The sequence below is a fragment of the Takifugu rubripes genome, chromosome 22 (assembly GCF_901000725.2).
Source record: "Takifugu rubripes chromosome 22, fTakRub1.2, whole genome shotgun sequence".
Lineage (NCBI taxonomy): Eukaryota > Metazoa > Chordata > Actinopteri > Tetraodontiformes > Tetraodontidae > Takifugu > Takifugu rubripes.
This window is the reverse complement of record NC_042306.1, coordinates 2,832,877-2,849,285: the sequence shown is the minus strand read 5'-3', so window position 1 is coordinate 2,849,285 and position 16,409 is coordinate 2,832,877. Positions and strand designations below refer to the sequence as shown.

Genomic DNA, 16,409 nt, shown 5'->3' with positions numbered 1-16,409 from the left:
CACACTATTATTATTAAGATTAATATTATACGGTAATTAGATTATACATTTGTTTGATGGTCTCTTGGATTTCTTTCATTGCACGTTTCATTGCAAGTTTTCATTCCTACCTCTCGCTCGGCAACTGCTGGGACAGGCCCCAGTGAACCCAGCGACCCTGGTCAGGATTAGGCAGATCGCCAGAGACTGATCATCAAAAACACAAGAAGGACTCAAAGAACTAATATGACCTCTACTCCTCTGATTCCAGTTCATGACCTGGTAACGTATTGCGTCACTTCCTGTCTTCTCAATCGTTGTTGGTTGCGCTGTGCACGGGGTGTTGTATTCACTTACCGTAATATTGAATACTTGGTGTGTTGTATTCACTTAATATTGAACACTTGGTGTGTTGTATTCACTTAATATTGAACACTTGGTGTGTTGTATTCACTTTACTTAAAATGGGAACACTTGGGACATTCTAGTCACCTGATAACTGAGAAATAACCCATATTAAACAAATACAGGGCTCCACCGATTATCAGCGTTAGCATGGCCTCACCGTCTGTTTCACCCGGTGTCTTTGTCTGTTCAGCGTGTGAAATGTTTAGTTACTCCTCTGCCTCCTTTAGTGAAGGGACGAGGTGCATAAAGTGTAGTTTATTAATGGCTCTGGAGGCGAGACTTAATGAGATTGAGACGCGGTTCCGCAGCTTGGAGTTGTCTAGAGATGCGTCAGGTAGCCAGGAGAAGCTAGCTGCCGCGGAGCCGCCTAGCGTAGCTACAGCTAGCGGTCCCCCGGCAGCAGCCAGGGCGGCTGGGTGACGGTTCGCAGGAAGCGGAGCCCAAACCAAAGGCCCCCGGTGCACCACCACCCGCTTCCCATGGCTAATCGTTTTTCCCCACTCGGCGACACACCCGCTGAGAAACCGACCCTGGTAATTGGGACTCTGTTTTGCGCTACATGAAGCCGACTCCAGCGACCATAGTCAAGTGCATTCCGGGGGCCAGAGCGGGCGACATAGAAGCCAATGTATGGTTGCTGGCGAGAAGTAAACGTAAATTTGGTAAAGTTATTATTCACGTGGGACCAATGACACCCGGCTTCGTCAGTCGGAGGTCACCAAAATTAACTTGGAGTCTGTGTGCAGCTACGCAAAAACGATGTCGGACTCCGTAGCATTCTCTGGTCCCCTCCCCAATCTGGCCAGCAATGAGATGTTTAGCCGCATGTCGTCGCTCCGTCGCTGGCTGTCACGGTGGTGCCCCGAAAACCAGGTGGCCTTTGTAGACAATTGGAGCACTTTTGGGGGAAAACCTGGTCTGATTAGCAGAGACGGTGTCCATCCCACACGGGATGGTGCCTCTCTCATTTCTAGTAATTTGGCTAATTTTATTAGACCCAAAGTGACCTGACAATCCAGGGTCCAGACCAGGATGCAGAGTTGTAGTCTTACACACCTCTCTGCTGCTTCCATAGAACCCTCATCCACCAACAATAATATATTTAACACTATAGAGGTAGTCTCTGTTCCACGGTTAAAAGTTCACCAAGCACAGAGCAGGGGAGCGGTCAATCACCATAATCGTATTAAAATTAATACCAAAGCACAAGTTGGGGAAACTAATATCACAATTAAGTGTGGACTGTTAAATATTAGATCTCTTTTGTGTAAATCCCTGTTAGTGCACCACCTGATAGCGGATCATCACATTGATTTATTCTGTCTTACTGAGATCTGGCTTCAGGAGGACTATGTGAGCTTAAAAGAATCTACTCCTCCTACCCATCTTAATGATCATATTCCTCGTGTTACTGGTCGAGGAGGGGGAGTGGCAGCAATCTATCACTCCAAGTTATTAATTAATCCTAGACCAAAACATGGCTCCAGTTCATTTGAAAGCCTGACTCTTGGCATCACCCATCTGAACTGGAGGACAGAAAAGCCACTTTTGTTTGTAGTTGTATATCGGCCCCCTGCTGGGTCACATTCAGAGTTCCTATCTGAGTTCTCTGACTTCTTATCTGACTTGGTCCTTAGATCAGATAAAGTCATTATTAGTGGAGACTTTACATGTTGTAAATGACAGATTTAGAAATGACTTCATTTCATTACTTGAGTCAGTTGGTTTAGTCAGTTGCCATTTTTCTCTTTGATCTTAAGTTGCCGTTGTTGTCTTTGATCTCCTTTGTATCAAACACATCAGGTCTATCTCTTTCAGCACACGCCTGAGGAGCTCAACACTCTTGTACCACACTGGTGACCAGCAGACGCATCAATGGCACAGCGAGGAACCCAGCAGCTGAAGGCAGACCAAGAACCACTGGAATCATCAATGGAGACTTGGAGGGAAGAGGTCCAGCACCTCAGAGAAGCCCTGGCAGAGAAGGAGGAGCAGCTCAGCAGGGCAGTGAAGAGGCGACACATGAGGACTGTGGCCGATGTGGAGACCCTGACCCAGCTGAACAGCACACAAGCTGCTCTGAAGGAGAGCAACCTCAAATGTGCTTCTCTGGAGGAAACCCTCCACAGTCAGCAGCAGGAGCTAGAGGAGCGACACAAGAGAGAGCTGATGGAGCAGGAGGAAGGTTTCAATGAGAAGCTCCTTGTGATCAAGGAGGAATTTGAGAGAAGGCTGGAGGAAGAGAAGAAAAGATTTAATGAAGAGGAAGAGGCCTTGAGGCAGCAGCTCTTTCTCCAGGAAACAAAGTACAACAAAGTACTTGAGGAAGAGCAACATAAATATAATGAGATGATCGTTAAAAAAGAGGAGTCACTAAAGAAGCAGCTGTTAACTAAAGAGGAGACCCATAACAAGATGCTGGCTGATGTTTGTCAGCGGTGGGAGAGGACAGCTCAAAAATGGGTCCAGATGAGGGAAGAGCTGGAGCAGGAGAGCCAACGGTTGAGGCAAGAGGAGCAGGAGAAGACAAAAGAGGATCTCCAGAGGCTCTCTGAAGCGATTCTCCAACTTGAGGTGAGATACTTTTCGCCTTTGTTCCTCTTCCAGAAGATTTCAGATGATGTTCAGTGAAATCTAAAACACAATCTCTCTTTTCTGCAGCTTCAGATATCAAAGAAGAAGAAGAGAAAATGCTTCTGGAGATGGATCTGCAAAAGGATGAGGTTCTGGAAACGATGAAGGAAAGAACAATTCCAGAGCTCAGTTACTGGAGCACCTGCAGAGAAACAGCCTGTTTGAGATGTTTCAGTCAGGCTTTAGAGCTCATCACAGCACAGAAACAGCACTTCTTAAAGTCACTAATGATCTTCTCATAGCTTCAGATCATGGACTGGTCTCTATGCTGGTTCTGCTGGACCTCAGTGCTGCTTTTGATACAGTTGATCACAGCATCCTGTTACAGAGACTGGAACATGTGATTGGGATTAAAGGGACAGCACTAGACTGGTTTAGATCATATCTATCTGATAGATATCAGTTTGCTCATGTCCATGGTGTTCCCTCCTCATTCAGTAGGGTTAGCCATGGAGTTCCTCAAGGTTCTGTACTTGGACCAATCCTCTTCACCTTGTACATGCTTCCCTTAGGGAACATTATTCGGCAGCATGGGATAAATTTTCATTGTTATGCTGATGACACCCAGCTTTATTTATCCATGAAACCAGAGGAGACCGAGAAGTTAGTGAAGCTCCAGACCTGTCTTAAAGACATAAAGTCCTGGATGTCTTCAAATTTCCTCCTCCTTAACCCAGGAAAAACTGAGGTCATGGTGTTTGGTCTTGAACCTCTCAGGGATAGATTAGATCACATGATCACTCTAGATGGTATCTCATTAACATCTAGTCTCTCTGTGAGGAATCTAGGAGTAACTTTTGATCAAAATCTCTCCTTCAACTCACACATTAAATTAGTCTCTAGAAATGCCTTTTTTCATTTGAGGAACATCACAAAGATCAGGAAACTGCTGACGCGGCATGATGCTGAAAAGTTAGTCCATGCATTTGTTACTTCCAGGCTGGACTATTGTAGTTCTTTATTATCAGGGTGTCCAAACAACTCTTTAAGAAGCCTCCAGGTGATCCAAAATGCTGCAGCCAGAGTTCTGACAGGTATTGACAAAAGAGATCACATAACTCCTGTAATGGCGTCGCTTCATTGGCTGCCCGTTAAATTTAGAATAATCTTTAAAACCCTTCTTTTGACCTACAAGGTCCTCAGAGGCCTAGCTCCATCCTACCTGGAGGAGCTAGTGACACCTTATCAGCCCAATAGACTGCTCCGCGCTCAGAATGCTGGTCTACTTGTAGTTCCTAGAGTCTCTAGGAGTAGAATGGGGGGCCGAGCATTTAGCTACCAGGCCCCCCTGCTATGGAACCAGCTCCCTGTCCAGGTACGGGAGGCTGACTCCATCGCTACTTTTAAGATAAGGCTTAAAACCTTCCTCTTTGAAAAAGCTTATTGTTGCTAATTCTGTAGTTCCAGTTACTATTATAGACAGACAAATGATCATACTTAGGGGGTCGTCTAATCGGAGCTGCATGATGACCTCCGGCCCCGCTGTATAAATAGTGTATTTTTGTGTGTGTTTCTGTGCTCTGTGCCCATCCTCTCCCTCTCCTTCTCCTCTCCTCTCCTCTCCTCTCCTCTCCTCTCCTCTCCTCCTCCTCCTCCCTGTCCTCCCCCTTCTCCTCTCTCTCTATCCAGCCCCCCATCAGCAGGAGGGTCCCCCTACATGAGCCTGGTCCTGCTCAAGGTTTCTTACTGTTAAAGGGGAGTTTTTCTTTGCTACTGTTGCTTGTCTGGGGTTAGGCCCTGGGATTCTGGAAAGCGCCTTGAAACAATTTTGATTGTATAAGACGCTATATAAATAAAGATTGATTTGATTTGCCGTGGAAGTGTGAATATTGAGAGTTTAAAAAAGGGCCTGTCTAGTTGCAAGATGGGAAATGACAGCATCTATTTATGGATTTCCCTCCATATCACCAACATCTCCAGGTGAGGCAAATCCCTGGGAGTGGAGCTTAAGCCCCAATCACGTCTCCTTAATATAAACATCTGGAACTGCTGGTGGATGCAAGGTAAAATCCTTTCCAGACACTGTAGCGTCTATCACATTTTAACTGCATCATCATCACTAAATGATGACAAATCTGATACAATAGACTTCTTATTGACAAGTCATGAACATTTTGTTTTCAGTCCTCTGACTCTGAAAAAGTAGGTTAAAAAAGATGCAGAATACACAGAGAATTTCGGAATCCATGTTATTACATTCATTTTTCACAACAACAATAACAACAACAACAACAGCATTGATGACAACAACAACAGCATGGCTCTAATGTCACATATTCACAGCCTGCTACCACAATGGCAAACATGAGGTAGATCTCCCAGACACCAAGGCTACCGCTGGGCTGCACATGGTTATCGAACACATTTCAAAGAAGATTGTGAGAGCAAGTTGCATATTAAGTGTTTAAATTACGAAAAGAAAGACATATTCTATGGATCACTGATTATTTTAAGTTAAGGTCTTGCTCACTGGTCTTGTATTCGGACATTTGCAGCTCGTTTAACAGTGGGATTTATTTCTTTTATTTTCCTTTTCAGCTGGCAACTTGTATAGTGCAAGTTCACATTCCCGTCCCCCAACCCAATGACATTCAGTAGATCTAACAATCATTCTTTAGGTCTTGTGCAAAGCCCTCACAGATGGTTCTTTTAGGAGGACACGCTCGCTCGGTTAAAGCGACCCCGTCGTGCAATCAAATATTACACTTCAACACGATTATCAGTCCAAAATGCTTGTCAAATAAATAAGAATCCCTCATGGACTTCATTTTCATTGTCAATAAAAATACAACACAAATACAGGAAGGAATACAGACATTTGGTTAAGGATACATCTAGGTAGATTCTTCTTGCCATTGCAACATGACATAAAATGCACAAAGTTATTCGGACCAAAATATACTGGCAAAGGTAAAACAGGACTTCAGTTTCATCAGTAACCCTCAGTGGTCAAGGGGATAATATATTAATAATGTAAACAAAGCTTTCAACAGTACAGTAGTCCAAAAGCAAATTATTTCATTTTCTTTCTTCGCTCAGACGAAACAAAAATGTACTTTATTCTCATTGGTCAAAAAATATTACCAACTTGAGCGGTGGCTATGGGAAATATCACTTAAGGCATATTCTTCAGACAACCCTGTGCAGAAACCTATAAAAACATTCTACATTCAAGTATATGAAATGGTCTTATTTAAAGCTTTTTAAACATTTGTATCATATTTTAATCTATTACCCTTTGTTTTGGCTAGTTTAGCGAGTTAGATGGTGGGCAAGCCGTCAAGAGGCGCCATCCCAGGCGCCGCCAGGAGCGGCATATTTGGCAGTGGTTATTCTACAGCATTAACTTGGCTTAAATTAGCATGTACCGATGTGTCCGATTGGTTTTATATTGACAGACTTGACAGGTACTGATTTGTAGGCCCGTCCCCTTTGACGTTCAACATTCGTGACGCGGTGTTTTGATAAGTCTTTGGGTACATTCGTGATTAACAAACACTGAAACACACATACAGCTTCAAAAGGTGGATTATCAATCCAACGTGAACATTTTTAGGAGGCACATGACAAATTGGGTCCTTTATGCCAGCTAAAGTGGTGACTTCTTCGAGAGACAATAATCCAGAAAAAAGAAAAGTCCGATCCCTGTCTCTATATGACATTTTGATAGTCACTCCTGGAGTTCATCAGCGCTGTGAGAAGAGACAAGGCGAGGTGCAGTCTTTGGTGCCAACTAGTCAATGCCAAAAATGACCACAAGTGACCTTCCTTGGTTCTCCATTTAAACCCTGAGATAAACAAATATACCCACTCTAGGACACGTAGTCAATGTCCATTCTGTTTCGATCATCAGCAGGAGGACAATGTCCCCTTCTGCTAAATACAACGGCACCGTTCAGTTCCAGCTGTGCTTTTTTCTCTCTTTTCCAATCGAACACAAGTGGAGACGAGTCTGAATACAAGCCAGTACTGAACAATGCACCAGAGACATTAGCTGACCACGTGTCCACTTCAGGGGCACTTTGGATCGTGCGCTTCAGAAGGTCCGCTGCGACTGACCTCTGATCCGGAATCCAATTTTCTTATAAAGTGTAATTGTGTTTCTGCTGCTGTTTCTTTTGTTTTTCAAACGTGTCGTCCCGTCAGAAAGTAGAGGGGCCGGTCCTCGCTGCAGTTCGCTGTCTGAAACTCATCCCGCAGGCGGAACTGCCACTCGTCCTCCAGCTCCAGCCGGACGATGGTCTGACGCAGAGAACTTCGGTCCTGGCTGATCACGCAGAGGGTGGCGCCTGTCGACACACGCAACAATAAATAAATAAGGAGAAAACAGCAAGAGCGGAACATCGGCGACAGAAGGATCCGGCTGCACTGAGGAGTCACCTTTCAGGAAGTGGAATTTTTTGAGGAACCCAGAGACGACGAAGGAGTCACAGAGGTACAGAAGGAGGCCGCTGAACACCAGGCCCTCGTGTTTCAGGTTGGTGGAGTGTGGTCGAGAGTTGATGTAGCACACAGAAATCTGTGACAACAAGAGGCCGCTGTCGATCAGCTCTACTCAAGGAAGCGAGGATGACGAGTATACTTTTATGTAACACTCCAAAAAACCAGAGTGAAGCTCTAATGATGTTTAATGGGTGCACTTGGAGACAGCCTTATGAAAGAAAGGCAAGTGTGTAATGGTTCATTATTTGCATGTGTGAATGGATGCAGGTCAGAGTATTCTGACCAAAACATGGCTTTTAAAAACTTTGCTGTCATTTGAAGTGAGCACTCTGCAGTAGACAGTAGAACAGCGTGTAAAAATACATAAAATATTAGGGTCAAAAAGAGACTTTCAACAGTAATATGGCTACTCAGCGGAGGAGATAATGTCTCTTAACAACTCTTACTTCTGGGCTGATGTTGAGGAAGTTGTCGATGGACAGAACCGGGTTGCTTCTGTTCTGAACAGCCTTGGGAAAGAGTCTGTGGCTGCAGCTTTGCAGGAACCTTTCTAGAAGGAAGTGTGCCGGCGCATCCAGGAGGGTCTGCTCGCTGTCGGGAGCACAGACATACTGGGATGGGCTAATCGGAGCGAGGTTTTCCATCTCCTGGGCAGTAAAGAAGCATGTTTACAGGCAGCATTGGACTGTTTTTTCCCTCTAAAGAACATAAAGGAAGACCTACTTCTGCTCTATTGTAGGTTAAATAGTTCAAACTCACCATTAACTTTGGTTTCACTGTGAAGTCTTCGTTTCCCCCAACTGGAATGTGTTTCTTCATAAGACTGAAGTAGTTGAAGCGACACAGCTGCAGCCCACTGGTGTTCACCCTCAGGTTGAAGTCCACCTCCTCACAACTGTATCTGAAAATATAGAGTTTTTAAAACAATAACTCAACGTACAAGCAACCAAGTGTGCAACTTGAACTCCCGACTTACCGATTGAGGTCATACTGAACGTTCTGCGTCAGATCCACGTTCAGCATGACAAAGTCGTGGAGGTGGCATCGACTGAAGGGCTGGCTGTGGGACCTGGCTATGCCGCTGTTCCACTTTCGGATCCCACACATAGCATACTGGGAGATTTTCGGTGTGTTTTCCATGTGCTGCAGCACTGTTTTCAGAGACATGTTGGTGGAGTCTCCATCGGATGTGTCTCTGAAGCGGGACGCACAAAGGAGGAATGTTTAATTTCTCCTCCGAATCAACTGAGTTCAACTGCAAAACTGGCAAATCAGAGAGAGGGTCTACCGGCTGTCTGGTGATTGGTGGTTGTTCCAGAGCACACAGGAGTCGTCCATCATGACAATGAAAGGCCACACGTCTTGTCTCTTGACACTCTGCTCCTCCAGCCGGTTTCTCTCCAGCTCCAGGTTATGGTAGGACAGCTCTTTGATCATGAAACGTGCAGCACCTTTAAGAGAAGCACGTGTCTGTAAAGTTCAACAACTGTGCATCCTAGTCACAGTATCGTATGTACCAAGGTCAGAATGAGACGTAAAAGATAAGCAGGAGCCTAAACTTGGAATTCCCTGGTGTTTATTTCAATTATTCTGCTTCCTCTGCTTTCACACATGATGAGTCTCTGATTGGTTAACCAGCGGTTAACCTTAAAGCCACTTAAAAAAAAATGTACCCGGTCATAAATAGTATGAGGTTAATAAATCCCTCTCGTGTGTCGAGACATAGCGTATGTCCAAGTCTACTGTGAATATAATTCAGCTTTTTAAGAACACCTACAATGGAAGTAAAGTGGTATGATTCTAGCTTGATTAGTTTTTAAAAATATATGAATATATGAATCCAAATAGAATGTCACATAGTAAATACATAATTGCACAAGGACAGACGCAGGGGGGATAATATACTGTGTTATATTGTATAATGCTGTGGACAAAATATAAAATCATATTTCATTGTCAAGGTTTATGGGGTTTGCATGTTCTGACTGTTCAGAGACGTGCACACGCACTGCCTCCATGCTCAGAATGTGGTGGGACGGAGCTAGACATGCTCGGCAGCATCATTCCTTCTAAAATCTGCATACACTTTTTGTTTAAAGATGATGATGATGCGTTTCTGAAACGCACTGCTGGCATCGATTAATCATCCACGTCATAATTACCGACGGCTGTTTGCAGTAGGACAAAGTTGCTCACCAACTCCTGCACTGTTGAACGTAGCAGGAAGTACGAGTAATATGTGGTTCGGCCAGAACTTCCTGTACAACGACATCTCGAATTGCTTGACCACCAGAATGTGCAGATGAGGGATGCCTTCCATGGCGTGGAAAAGGTTGAGCAGGCCGTGCTCGTGGCGTCCCGTAGTTGGGGTGAAGATTGGACTCTTTAAGAGGGAAGGGTCCTAGAAAGACAGAGGAACTGTCAACTGGCTGCAGCAAATTCCTCACTGTCACTCTTAGAGATGTACCGAGTTTCCTTTAAAACAGTAACGGCTTGTTTCCTGACTTTTACACCCCACAGTAATTCCGTCAATCCAAATTGTGCAGGGGCCAATGCTTTCCACACGAGGACTTAATGTACCTTGGTGGAGACCAGCTGCAGACGCATGCTTTCCAAATGACTCCCCTCTTGACTGAAGACAAAGTACTGCTCCTTGGATTTGGGAATGATGAACTGGAGCTGGACCTCCTCGCCCAGCATGGATGAGCAGAAGGTGAAGGTATGGAAGGTGCACTCTGACAGCTGAAGACAAGCAGCCGTGCATGCATGTTAAGGCGTATAAGTGGATTGGAGCGCGTGGGCATGCACGTGTGAAACTCAAAGAACGCTCACGGGGCTGACCTGTGCAGCAGGGCTCGCCTCACAGTAATGCTGACACTGTTCACAGTGGTGAAAGGCATTGTGGGCCGCGAACCGGGTCAGACGTACGGGCTTGGTCTCCCTCTTGGCTGGTATTTCTCCAGTTTGCCAAACGTCTTCAGAGTGGAAAAGGAAATCAGACATATTATAAATTATACAAACCATTTACGTTGCATGAATTTACCTTTTAAACAATTTAATTTATAGATTAATAAGTGAAGAGAAGTAGAACTTTAAAGTAAGTTAAAGTGCATCTACCCGTAAATTACACAATATTACATTTGGTCACTGTCGTCTTTGTTTCTGCTGACCTTTTGTGACCTTCAGCATTCTTTCGGTGTAAACGGGACTGATCTTCCTGAACTTAGGGTCCTTGGGGTTCGGGTCAAAGGGAAGCTTTCGAATCTCTTCAATGTCGGGCCACTGGGTATTGACTGGAGCCGTGACCTCAGACGGTTCTGGAGAGGCAAACAGGAAACGATGTAATTATCCGTTGTATTTTCCAAAACATACCTGGTCAGATTAACCGTATAAAGATGAGACGTTGGGGTTCACCTTCCTCCTCCTCTTCTTCTTCATCATACACATCGACCTCTAGGAGTCTGATGAGCATTCGAAACAGGATACGTAGAAACTGAAGGTAGGCCCCGGTTTTTCCCACCTGGCATAATGAGATGCCCAACATTTGTCATATGCTGTTATAATGTCAGTTCACCCTTCATATATAAAATATACACTGTTCTCCATAAAGCTATCGTAAAAAGAGGCATATAAAGAGGAATGCTTCTGAAAATATAAGGTCAGCAGTGTATGTTTAGAATATTTAGGATGGTTTACCTGCGGGGGTCCACTGAGCAGTAGACGTCGTGGATGGGCTGCGGCTGGAGCCTCACAGTCAGCGTGATGCTGCCTGGCAGTGGTCCACTGGCGGTAATACGCGCTCTGCTCTGCCCCCTGCAGGTTTGGAGTAAGGACGGGCCTTAGCGGACTGTTCCAGGCCACGTCTGCATGGGGCAGCAGAGAAAAGGAGCTCAGCTGAGTCCCGGACTCCCCGGAAAGTAGGTTGTACGCCGCCCGGGACATGATGACCGTCCGTGGTGACACGCGGGTGGGCTTAGCCTCCCGGCAACCCTGTGTGGACTGGCTGGGCTTCTGGGTGGAGGAGGAGGATGGGCAGGGGGAGGAAGAAGAGGAGCTGGAGTAAAAAGAAGGTGGGGTCTTGGACACTTTGGAGGGGTTGGGGGTGAAGTGGCTTCCAAGGGAGTCGCACTCTTGCTTGAAGACTTGCGTTAGTGTGCTCATGTCTACGAGGCCTTCAGCAGGACAGGTGGAGGTGGAGGTGGAGGGCTTCTGCAGAGATACATCAGAGGAACTTACACCATTCTCTGCCAAGGAGCCTGAGGGGGGACATGAATAAAAGAGTGGACCCGTTATACATCATATGATATAGCATCAGAGATCATATATTCTATTAAAAAATCCTCATTTATTGAACAGATTCCTCAGACTTACCAGAAGTTCTGGTTGCGGCGCTACCATTGCTCTGCGGTCTTTCCAGCTCATCTCCGTCATTTGTGGTCTTCTCACCATCCGATTCATGAGGGGCCGCAGACTTGGAGGGCTCCTGTACCACACTCAGCGACACATATGTGCAGGCCAGACCCACCTCCTGCTCCAGGGCCGTGCGAGTCAGGTAGCTGGAGTCTATCAGGCGCAAGTCACTGTATTTCAGAGACCTAGACGGGTAACAGAGGAAGATTTGTGAGTTTCTTCTGTTCTAGTGGGTCTGGCGGTAGATACAGGGACTAACAAGGCGATCTTGTTGGAAAATCAAAAGTTTTACTCACAATAAAAGTAAATTCTTGCGGGTAATGTAGTGTTTGGGTGTCTGGCCATACCTGGGAAATGTTTCTCCAAGAGGATCTTTCCCAGTGAGGATGACAATACAGGGAAGCCCGTCCAGATCCTCATACGTGTGAGGGACCCAGTCTTCATTCTCACAAGCTCTCCAAGCCTGTTGTCCATTAATACAGCATGAGTTAAAAAGGAGGCCAAAAAAATTAAGAATGCTAGAATAACTTGGTTAACTTGAATTTTAGATGATTTTGTTTTTTCTTCTCACCCTGAGGCGGTTTATGAAGCTTCTGGGCAGGCTGAGCTCGGTGACAGGACTTCCCAGCAACACAGCGAAGCAATACTGGAGACCCAGTTTGTCCCTCACATCCTCCAGCCGCTCCCGGGCGAGCATGGCCAGCTGGAGCGATGGGACTCGAACGAGCAGCATGTGACCACGGCCACGTGAGCCCTCTCTACTCGGCGCATTGATCAGATCCTCTACCATGCCAAGGGTCTCCGGGGTGATGTGGTCTCTCAGGGACGGAGTTGAGGTCAGCGCCATCATGGCCTCGGTGTACTGCTGAATCAGCAGGTAGCTGCGGATCACCATGCTGTGCAGGTGTGGATGTCTGCAATGAGCATAAAGGACAGTTGTGTCAAATCATGGGTGCAGGGGATATGATAATGAATAACATCTGACCAAACGCACCTTTCCAACAGAGTGTGCACCATCTTCTCGAAGGCGTCGTCACAACGCAGGATGGGGCTGGCCACGCCCCACTGCAGGGAGCTGCTGTAGTCCCGCAGGCCAAAATACGCCAACTCCTGCTGCCCCTGCTGGGAGAAAGATCAATACTGACCGTTGGGGCAATTTTGTCTGAAGTTTAATAGCGCATACTCAAGATTTTGAAGCTTATTCATCTGAGAATTTAAAAAAAAAAAGTGATCAAAAATAAAATAGCCATTGGCTATCAGAGTAAGTAAACTGATGGAGGACATTTTTAGAAGGCGCGCTTTTCCTGAAATCTCCCATTACATGTCAGAGCAAACATCAGTGTTAGTGCAGATGACGGCCACTAGGTGGAGCCGCTGAAGTACAGTTGTCCATACCTACTTCTTTAAGTATGGATTTATGAACCAATTCAGTATCAATTCAGTATCACTGGGTTTGTTTCTTTTCATTTTCAAATTTCAAGAACACTCACCAGACTCTCGCTGGAGGGCCAGTGAACCTCGTTGTGAATGCTGATGCGCGACTGGCGGGTCTGCAGCGTGTATGGGAAACAGCTGACCTGCAGCACCAGGAGGTTCATGGCGTTGACGACTTCCTGGCAGTTCACCACACGGTCAGCCAAGCCCTGCAGCTCGCCATGGCAAACAGAGCCCGATAAAGCACTGAAAGAGGAGGAGGAAGTGTTTGTCACCTGCCAGAGTCCCCCCCCCCCACCACCACCACCACACATGGTAACACAGCTGTTCTGGACATTTCAGATGCAAATAAAAAAGTTTTCTCAGAATTTTAAAGAGTCTTGAGGAAAACAGGAAGTGACCTATTTTGTGCAGCAATACCAAGCTTGAAATGAGCAGCTCCCCACCGTTACCGACATGCATTAGCAAATTAAGTAAAGGATTTATGTCAACTACAATTGTTGCCACATAAAAGAAACTTAATGAGGTCTTTTGAACAAACACTGCAGTAGCTCTTTGTCCTATTTCTGTCCTCACACAGCTGCTCTCTTTTCTTCACCAAGAGGACAAGGTTAAGATGTGCAGCCATAACACCTCAGATTTAACTGTCAACACCAAACACCCGTGTCAGCAACTTTCCGTGTTTCTGGATCTCACCTCGTGAGGTCAACATGTGAGTTGTCGTGAATGAGAACAAACAGAGTGTACGGATTCTGTCTGACTTTCTTCATGAAGGCTTCCATCTTGGCGTGGACGTCGGCATCCAAACGCACCACGTACTTGTCGGCCTTCTGGTGTGCGGAGATGCAGTCTTCGATTCCCAGGTCCACCAGCACTCCTGCACACAGTTTCTCCAGGTTATAACACAAACGCAACATCCCAAGTTGTTAAAGGCGTGCGACAAAAAAAAATGGGAAAGATTCTGTCAGACGCAAACCTGATTGTCGGATGCGCTGTGCTGTTTGGTGCACCAGAATATGGGACGGTGGGACCAGAATAAGAAACTCCACTTTACAAAAACGACCCAAATCGAGGTTCTGGTTCCCTGAGTCGGCGATGGAGCAGACCTGGGAAAGGAGGCTCCGTGCCACGCTCAGCTGTGCTGGATAGATCTGAAAGAGTTTCTGTAGTGGTTCTGCTAGAAGAACAAGAGATAAACAAATATTGGTGTCAACCAAGCGCACGGCATCATTTACAGTATTTACAAATGTAGAATATTGATCGTCGTGGCAGCAGCGCGCTAGACAGAGAGCAGTCTAACCTCTGTCGGATGGCGGTGACATGCTGGCAGCCTCCTGGGAATGAATATAGTCAGTGACATCTGCCTGAAAGGGCTGGATGACCTGTCCCTTCCGTCTGCGCTGGTATCGCACCAGCTGCTTGTCGAGATTGTCCCCTGAAAACAAGAAATCACCATAGTTACACACGAGCCTTTAACACAGGTCAATACAGCTCTGCCCAGGTCTGATGTAGAGGGGACACAGAAGGCTGGCAGTGAATTAGCTTATGCTGAGGCCACTGAAAGCTTGACAGGCTGCATATATGAATATACCATGTATGAAACTATAAATGCACATTTAAATGTGACTTGTGGATGTCACACTCACCCAGTGATGTGGTTTTGAAATGAGAGGCCAAAACGCTGACTTTACCCGTAATGAGTTCATAGCTGATCTCCTTTAAATACTCATTGGTTGTTAGCATCCCTTCAGCTAACGCGCGCGCTTGGTATTTTCCTGCAGACAGCATTGAAATAAGGATGAGATTGTTCCAAATTTCACACGCGGGTCAAGGTTACAGCCGTGTCCAGCGATTCCACGATGCGGCACTCACCAAAAACCAGAATGCAGAACTCGCTTCTGCTCATTTTCGAGGCACATATGATGACGACATAGGTGGGCAGGCACTTCTGGTGTTGGGGACCCTCGCTGAGAGAGCGGAGTGACTCAGAGATCCCCTCACCCAAAGAGTTATGGGTGACCACTACTTGAACGGTGCCGCCGGAGACGCTCGCTTCCAGCCGTGCCAACCAGGGCAGCTGTGATGGCGAGATGACGGGACCCCCGGGGCAAGAGAACATGGCCTTTAACATAATCTGCTCCAGCTCCTCTCTCAGAGGGATTTGTTCTGAGCCTGGAAAAATATCAAAATAATAAAAAGTTTTAACAATGTCTGCTATGCTGCAGTGATGGACCCGAGTGATAAGAACAGTATCAGCAAGGGGTATTTTCATATGGATTTACATGTTTTGTCTCCTTCCAGTTTGGGTTTTTGTTACTTACGTAAACGTGCAAGATACTGTAATGTAAGCAGAATCATCGCCTCCACGCAGAAAAGCTGGCTGCTGTTGATGCCCAACGTCTCCAAGGTCTTCTCTGTCAGCTGGTTGCTCTTATAGCAGCTGACCAGCAGGGGGCTCACTACTATGTCCCCTACGTTGCCATAGAAGTATGGTAAAGTGCCATGCCCTGGAAACCAGTGTTAATGGACAGACTTAATTTAGTCAGAAACAATTGGAAATTAAAAGTTATTTGTCTACATTTTCCACTGTATGCAGCTAGAGTAAAACCACGATTTGAGTAACTTTCATGGCTTGTATATGGATAAAAAGGGGGAAAGAAGGCTATCTGATAACGCCACCTTTTATTACCTTTTTACTATAGTAGTGAAAAAGTTGTTAATGTTTATCATGAAGCATCCAAATCAAACTACAGCTCGTACCGATGAGAATGACAGGGCGAACGCCTGACGAGTTGAGCAGATTGTTGGGGACGATAACCGTCTCTCCCATGGTGACGGGTAGTGGCTGAATGACTCCTGTCGCAGGTGGCTGAGGAGTGGACACTAAAACAGCCCCTGGAAGAAAATCAGTCACACAACATGGATCCTATAGGTTCATTTCTGTCATTCTGAACATTTTTCATGGTGTACTGGCACTGGTTTGAGTTTTTAGACACTTCTGCCAGAGTGTTATATTTGAATAACGGAAATATTACCGGCAAGAGAAGGAAAATCGAGGCCGACAATTTATTTGAAATGATGGTAATATCCTGTATTTATAA

General features: G+C 45.9%; 2 protein-coding genes across 6 annotated transcripts in view; one reads left to right on the top strand and one right to left on the bottom strand.

Moving 5' to 3' along the window:
• Positions 1–2,456: 2,456 nt before the first annotated feature.
• Positions 2,457–3,216, top strand: LOC115248006 (arginine and glutamate-rich protein 1-like). The gene is made up of 2 exons (XM_029831285.1): positions 2,457–2,961; positions 3,049–3,216. Exons 1-2 carry the CDS (start codon positions 2,557–2,559, stop codon positions 3,124–3,126), a joined length of 483 nt encoding a protein of 160 aa, XP_029687145.1. The 5' UTR covers positions 2,457–2,556; the 3' UTR covers positions 3,127–3,216.
• A 1,983-nt stretch (positions 3,217–5,199) lies between these two features.
• The window catches only part of greb1l (GREB1 like retinoic acid receptor coactivator), a 29,749-nt gene continuing 18,539 nt past the window's right edge, over positions 5,200–16,409 (bottom strand). The window contains exons 11-34 of one of the 5 annotated variants that reach the window (XM_029831271.1): positions 16,069–16,203; positions 15,630–15,815; positions 15,181–15,480; positions 14,955–15,083; positions 14,609–14,743; positions 14,285–14,485; positions 14,005–14,185; positions 13,365–13,554; positions 12,869–12,996; positions 12,446–12,788; positions 12,222–12,337; positions 11,836–12,059; positions 11,161–11,720; positions 10,879–10,984; positions 10,635–10,781; positions 10,306–10,439; positions 10,045–10,206; positions 9,661–9,865; positions 8,753–8,915; positions 8,441–8,659; positions 8,224–8,365; positions 7,911–8,111; positions 7,402–7,540; positions 5,200–7,310 (exon numbers count right to left, since the gene is read on the bottom strand). In XM_029831271.1, the coding sequence (XP_029687131.1) occupies positions 7,147–7,310; positions 7,402–7,540; positions 7,911–8,111; positions 8,224–8,365; positions 8,441–8,659; positions 8,753–8,915; positions 9,661–9,865; positions 10,045–10,206; positions 10,306–10,439; positions 10,635–10,781; positions 10,879–10,984; positions 11,161–11,720; positions 11,836–12,059; positions 12,222–12,337; positions 12,446–12,788; positions 12,869–12,996; positions 13,365–13,554; positions 14,005–14,185; positions 14,285–14,485; positions 14,609–14,743; positions 14,955–15,083; positions 15,181–15,480; positions 15,630–15,815; positions 16,069–16,203 (4,610 nt within the window). In that variant the 3' untranslated portion in view covers positions 5,200–7,146. The remainder of the gene's footprint in view (positions 7,311–7,401; positions 7,541–7,910; positions 8,112–8,223; positions 8,366–8,440; positions 8,660–8,752; positions 8,916–9,660; positions 9,866–10,044; positions 10,207–10,305; positions 10,440–10,634; positions 10,782–10,878; positions 10,985–11,160; positions 11,721–11,835; positions 12,060–12,221; positions 12,338–12,445; positions 12,789–12,868; positions 12,997–13,364; positions 13,555–14,004; positions 14,186–14,284; positions 14,486–14,608; positions 14,744–14,954; positions 15,084–15,180; positions 15,481–15,629; positions 15,816–16,068; positions 16,204–16,409) is intronic. The other 4 variants (XM_029831270.1, XM_029831272.1, XM_029831273.1 and 1 more) reach the window with 4 other exon arrangements.

What these genes read in the sequence shown, in the direction of transcription:
- LOC115248006 (XM_029831285.1), top strand. Translation starts at nt 2,557, where the DNA reads ATGGAGCAGGAGGAAGGTTTCAATGAGAAGCTCCTTGTGATCAAGGAG. An exon ending in AAGCGATTCTCCAACTTGAG is followed by an intron (nt 2,962 to 3,048) that starts GTGAGATACTTT and finishes TCTTTTCTGCAG; the next exon opens with CTTCAGATATCAAAGAAGAA.